At 28.6% G+C, this 6,783-nt stretch overlaps 1 protein-coding gene across 1 annotated transcript; it reads right to left on the bottom strand.

The window, feature by feature from the left end:
• Positions 1-261: 261 nt before the first annotated feature.
• On the bottom strand, positions 262-4,283 carry LOC126657222 (triacylglycerol lipase 2-like). Its single transcript, XM_050351883.1, has 8 exons — positions 4,101-4,283; positions 3,913-4,020; positions 3,318-3,458; positions 2,943-3,053; positions 2,209-2,352; positions 2,092-2,132; positions 1,324-1,499; positions 262-587 (listed from the first exon to the last, which is right to left on the bottom strand). Exons 1-8 carry the CDS (start codon positions 4,281-4,283, stop codon positions 262-264), a joined length of 1,230 nt encoding a protein of 409 aa, XP_050207840.1.
• Between the last annotated feature and the right edge of the window lie 2,500 nt (positions 4,284-6,783).

Below are 6,783 nucleotides of genomic sequence, written 5' to 3'. Positions count from 1 at the left end.
CAAGTTTTGGTACAACTAGCTTTAGTCTACCGAAAGAATACTGCAATGTGTGATTTAGGTCTCGAGTTTGAGTCTAAACCGAAATTAGAGAAGTGATAAACTATATATATTTTAAATGGGAAACTCTATAAGCAAATGAAATTAATATGATGTATATATTCTGACATTTAATTTATCAAAAAAAAAAAATATTCTGACATTTAATTGATCAATTATGTGCGTGATGACAATGTGGTAATCAAATACAGATTGTGCCAGTTTTTACAATGAATTAATTTTAAAGAAATCCATTAAAGGATCATATACAACTTGATTAGCATTTACACCAAAAACAAAATCAACATGAGCATAATCCTTTACATATAGCAGCACCAGCTTGTTGGAATCATGATCTTTGAGCTTGTTTAGCAGAACTTGCACATCTTTTACATCCGAAAGAGAATCTTTTCCTCCGTACGCGAGCAAAAGTGGGAGATCATTCGGAATTGTTGTCATGTCGTAGACCGGAGGATTTGTCTGATTGTAGTGTTTTTTGTTGTCACCTTCATTTCCATAATCATACATTGCTAATGTCCCTGTTCTGATCACTGTTCAAAACTCACTATATCAGAACATATATATATAAAAATCAAATCTTATACCCTTTACTATGATACGCTATTTTGCGGAAATACGTTGATATGGAATATACCGAAATGTGAAATGGGCGCGAAATAATATTTTTTTATAAGGATGTGTTATAAATATAGAGTTTCGGATTTTTATAGACATTTCTGAAAACACAAATGTATACCGAAATATGAAACACTGAAACAGAAAAGGTAAAATAATTTTATATATTCATAATTTTGATCCTTTTAATTCCTAAAAAAAAACTAGACAGTTTGGTCCGTTAATCTGGTGAATTAGAATAATTATATTCAAATCTCAATTCGATTAAAATTATGTAGCTTCTCTTTTTGGTTGGACAAATTAAATAAATCCACGTAAGCAATCTAGGTCAGACTAGAAACATTTTGATTGTTTTAATTCGTAAAATTAATGGACCAATCTGTTAAATTTTATTTTAAAAAATGCATTTATTAAAATGACCAAAGTTATGGATATACAAAATTATTTTGCCAATAGAAATTGGTCAAATGATATTTTGTTAGAATTTGTCATAAATGTATAAGCAAATTATTTTAAAGCGTCCTTCTTATTTGAAAATCAAACAATATGGTCTCTTCACTTATGTTTCCGTCAACAATTTAGTTTTACTATCTATTTTTGCTCAAATATATATAGTTCTTACAAGTAAAATGAGAAGTTAGAGAGGCTTACTTTGAGCAAGGTGAATAACATTTTTAGTAGCAGTTGCTTGAGGTTCATTATTTAGAAAATTAGTTATTCTTGAAGAATTTACACAGCAATTAGCACCAGTAAAAGCATCCATTAAGTTGGAGCAATTTATTCCAGGATTATTGCATATATCTTCCAGAAGCTTCGAAACGGCCAACCTTCTCATTTCCAAAAACAAAAATTATATAAATTCTTTTCAGTTTCTTAAAAAAATGCAGATTGCACGATAATTAATTAGTAGCAAGGAAAAAAAATGCTGAGATATAAAACGCTCAAACGAAAGAGAATAGGAAAACAATATTTTTCATAAGAATTTGGATTAATGTTATAAAATTCATCAACTCTACACGTTTTGTTAATTTAATCACGCTGTTTAAAAATCAACTTTTCACACACCAATTACTAATTTTTTCAAATCGATACACTGAGTGAAAATCTGGTAAAAATCATTGAATTGACAACCGGATAGTGACATGTCAGAATAAACTAGATAGTGACACGTTATTGGTTTTCACTGAATTTTGAAACGGTGTATCGATTTTAAATAAATTGGTAGTTGATTTATGAAATGACAATTTTAAAACAACGTTATTAATGTGACAAAAAATGTACATATGATGAATTTTTACAGCATTATCTCTAAAAATTCATTATAAATATAGAATTTTGGAGTTTTAAAAGGGTTCGAGAAGTTCCCCAGCACCATAGCATGATAAGGCAAAAGAAAGTCGCTAAATTTTACTTTCTCACCCTCCGGGAATGAATTCGCGTAGGCCTAGCCAATACAACTCCTGAGGCAGAAATGAAAAAAAAAAGTGAAAATTTATGTTTAAAAATAGAGACAAAAATTAAAATTAGTTAAATTACCTCAGCTAAGAACAAATCAGCTGCAGCTTTAGTAAGTGGTGATGGAATCTGATTAAGGTATGCAATTGGGCTAAGCAAAGCAGCTGCTCTTAACATGTTTATCAACTTTTCTTGTGAAAATGAAGCCAAAGCCATTAAAGTTCCCTGAAAAATCAATTTTTGTTCATATCATCCACAATAATTAAATGACATTGAATTTAGAAAGCAAATTAGTTTTATATATCCACACTTATTATTAAAAAGTGATTGTATCAGCTTAATCCATCAATTTTACAAGTCAAAAACAATTATATTCAAGAAGAAAATAAAAAAAGATAAAAAATCTAATTAATAAAGGTAAGATATGATATAGTATTTCAAATTAATTTTATAATAAATTAGTCCACAATTAAAAAAAAGTATTATGTTTTTATAATTATACAAATATTTTGATAGTAATAATTATATTTTCAAAATAAATAGATAATTTTCTCAAAGTTTAATGATCTTTTTTTCAATTGCAGACTAACTTATTATAAAAATAAATTAAGAGCCTAATTTTTTTTTTATTTTTGTCAGTTAAATATGTAATTTTTTTATTTATCATTTTGATATAATTATCATGATTTTAAAATGGATGGATCAATCTGTCAAAATCATTTTTTATAGTTTTTTTTATCAATTTGATCATCTTTATGGATATATAAAATTATTTTTCCAAATTAAAATAAAATCAAGCAAGTTTAGAATTTCACCAAAGAATGTCCAACATAGTAAAGTTTCTCCTCTGTTTGATCATGAACATAGTTGAATGTAGCAGGAAGATCATATGCTGCTAATTCATCCCATGACCAATTCCAATAAACCTGCAATTATAACCACTAAAATGTATATTCATTAATAACGAAAATTCAAGAAATAATCCCCATACACGAGAATCTTTGTTCGTTTTGCGCTATGTAGCACGAAAGTAAAAACACTGAAACAGAAAGGTGACATATATTTTTAACCATAATATTATATGGATTTAGAATTTCAAAAGCATTTTTAGAAATGAATATAAAAAATATGACTCGAGAAGTTTCCATGCCACATAAATTTTGCACAAAATGCAATGAAACGAAAGAGACCGGATCGTTAGGATGAAGTGAGGTATGTCCTTGACTATGTCGCGTCCCGCGGGTGTTACTAATCCACACATCATAGCCATTGTCTGCCAATATGAAAGCCAAAGATTCATCTGGAGAATTGAATAGCCATGTTGAACCATCCTGCAACAATTTTTACTCTGAATCAACAAAATCTTTGTCATTTTCTCACCATTAAACGAGAAGTAAGCCTAAAAGTTGACTCAATTTTTAATTAAACTTAATGATTTTTTCTATCTTAAAGTGGTATATAATGTTATTAAAAAAAAGATTAAAATGAACCATCATTAAACATTTTTCTATTTTGGAGTTGTTCATACTCTGGACAACACATGACATTCACATAGGGTCCAATTTATACTTTCTTAATAACGTTAAGTTTAAGATAAAAATAAATCATTTATATCCAAATTGAACAAAATTCCACATGTATGTTATATGTCATTCACAAAATAAGGGCGAAATAAAAATCGAAAGGACAGTCAAATATTAAGGTCCAAATTAAAACCCGAATCTTATATCAAAATTGTATATTTGTCCTACAATTAAAATCAAAGAGCAACCAAGTAGTACTAACCGACATTATCCCGTGCTGCAGAAGAACCGGTGGTTTATCCGCAGGCTTACCATACCGATCAGCCGGCATTCTCTGCATGCTAAGAATATAGCCATCTTTTGTTGTCACCTAAAACAAACAAAAAAACAGTTTCAAACCGTTCCGGAATTTTCAGCAGACACAAATAACTGAAATAGAGTTGAGATTACTTTATGTTCTTGGCAAATGTAGCCCTGTGTGACTACCATGGAACTGCAAATACTATCATTAGCACCAGAATTGGTGCTATCATGTTGACCAATGGTGGAATACAGCTTAGTTCTTGTTGCTGCAGTTGCTGAAAAACATAACATAATTGGTATAAGAATAATTGTAGTTAAATTAGCAACCATTTTGAAGTACCTAAATTCAGCAGCAAATTTCTATGTTCCGGTATTTTATAGCGAATCCGAAATTACATGTACAAACAAAACAAAGCATGTAATATTATTTCAGTTTATGAGAATTCTGTTTTAACTAATTCAGAGAATGTCAAAATAAAGACATATAGTAGGCCCATCTCTAATACTTTTCTTCATCAGGAATAAGCTATATGACAAGGTAGTTATCCTTTTTTTATCTAGTATTAACTCGATTTTGGGGATTTGCAGGATCCCGATTCACGGATCTCTCTTTTCGAGTAAGAAAAATATTCATAGGATCAAAATATTTCTTCCGACTCCATTTTAAAATTTTGATTTAAAATTCGATAAAAAATTGTGTCAGTATTTTTTTTATCTAGTCATAGATGCTATTTTAGATTTGAATCAGATTGATCTATCTAATATATTGACTGACTACTTTCAAATTGCAATAATCGCGTGCTTGGTTCAAATGAATACTATAAAATAAATTAATGGAACTCCTTGATTGATGAATATTAAGATATGACTATGTTTGATTCATTTAAAAATTCATTTGGAAGTTGATTATTAAAATTTTATAAAATTAGAATCGTAAACTAATTATAAAATTACGATATAGAATCTTTACATTATTACTTATTTTTTATTATTAAATATTTTGCATGACTAATGCATTATTATTTTTATTGCACAGTGACGCAATGATTCTTTTGTATATATTTTATATATAACACATTCTCAAATGGTTGATATGAACTTTGCCCATTCCACTATAAAAAAAGTATATAATTTTTTTTTTTTTTGGTAAGCCCATCCGGTTTCCAAGGCTTCGCCCTGACTAATCCGGATCCGACCCGTGTCGCGCACCTGGCATGGTGGGTGAGTCTTCCAGTGGGAATTTTCTGCATTCACAAGGACTCGAACCCGAGACCTTGCTTAAGCGATACCAAGCCGCTTACCACTTGGACCAACTCCCATTGGTAAAAAAAAAGTATATAATTTAAAATAACGGTCAGTTACAACAATTTTTGAAATTAATTATAAACTATAGTACTTTTTATAGTGACTACTATAATACTATTTTTATGTATAAGTATATGACAAAAACATTATAAAAAAATTATATATTTAGTAATGACTTACTTTATATTGTTTCTAAATATAATTGTGTTACTGTAAAAGTATATTTTCTCCTATTCTTATAGCATATGAATGAAAAAGTAAAAATATTAAATTTTAATAATATTTAAATTATAAATGATTAATATTAAAAAATTATTTTAAAAAAGATTACAATGTATCAACACGTACAATTACTTATTTCTTTGTTAGTAGTAATTATAATCTGAATATTCATAATGATGACATCGCTAAAAATTATTATTTTTTGGCCTAATGTCTTAAAAAATCCTGACTTTTCATTCCCTTTTCAACTCTACCCTGACGTTGCAAATCAGTCAATTTTACCATATTTTATATTTTTTTCATTTCAATTGTACCCTATAGCATAAAATTGACCTTTTTTTTATTTGACAAAAATTCTTTAAATTTATCCTTTTTGCATTAGATTAACTTTTTATATTAAATTGACCATTTTTGAAGAATTCTTTTGAATTTTTGTCAAATAAATAAAGGTCAATTTTATGCTTCAGGGTACAATTGAAATGAAAAAATGCAAAATGGGGTAAAATTGACAAATTTGCAACGTCAGGGTAGAATTGAAAAAGGGATGAAAGATCGCGGTTTTTTAAGACATTAAGCCTTATTTTTTTAATGCTCCAAGCATATTTTGAGGTGCTAATAGGCCATCTAGCCAACAGCTGGATTTAAATATATTTTAAACTCAACTGATCTGATCCAACGTTTCATTTCGTATTCCTCTGTTGAAAACTGATGTAACCACAAATATAGAGACAAATTACAGGTAAGATGCTTAAGCTTTCCACAATGTCCTTTTAACCAATGTGTGTGAACTCAACATTAGCTAAGACAAATAGCTTGTAGTGCAAGAAAGACAAATTAGGAGCTACCACATTTTTACTTAGGCAAAATGTATATATCTACCCACAAATTTGACATATTTATCATATATATACCCACAAATTATTTTGGACTGACGCGACACGATGCTATCTGTCTATATATACAAACAAATCCTATACGGCGTATATAATACCGCGACCTTACATAATGCTACCCAACATTTATACCATTTGAATTATAACTCATTGGTATTTATGAATTCTACTTAAATAATCAAATTAATAGCTAATGATATAGTAATTCAATTCGATTTCGGTAAAAACTGAATCATAAAACTAAACAATAGTTTGGTTCAGCATGAAACATTTAATATTTTATAAAATCAGTTTAATGTTTAAAAATGAAAATTACGATTCAGTTCATTTCGAACGCAATGCACACCCTTGAGAATGAATTTTACCATATTGTAAACTTTAAGTTTTGACATTGAATATAAGTAATAAAA

This window comes from Mercurialis annua, linkage group LG7 (genome assembly GCF_937616625.2).
Source record: "Mercurialis annua linkage group LG7, ddMerAnnu1.2, whole genome shotgun sequence".
Taxonomy (NCBI): domain Eukaryota; kingdom Viridiplantae; phylum Streptophyta; class Magnoliopsida; order Malpighiales; family Euphorbiaceae; genus Mercurialis; species Mercurialis annua.
Note: the sequence above shows the minus strand (reverse complement) of the source record. Positions and strands in the feature narration are given on the sequence as shown.

What these genes read in the sequence shown, in the direction of transcription:
- LOC126657222 (XM_050351883.1), bottom strand. Translation starts at nt 4,283, where the DNA reads ATGGTTGCTAATTTAACTACAATTATTCTTATACCAATTATGTTATGT. An exon ending in CGCGAATTCATTCCCGGAGG is followed by an intron (nt 1,500 to 2,091) that starts GTGAGAAAGTAA and finishes GGAAATGAGAAG; the next exon opens with GTTGGCCGTTTCGAAGCTTC. An exon ending in TGTTATTCACCTTGCTCAAA is followed by an intron (nt 588 to 1,323) that starts GTAAGCCTCTCT and finishes AGTTTTGAACAG; the next exon opens with TGATCAGAACAGGGACATTA.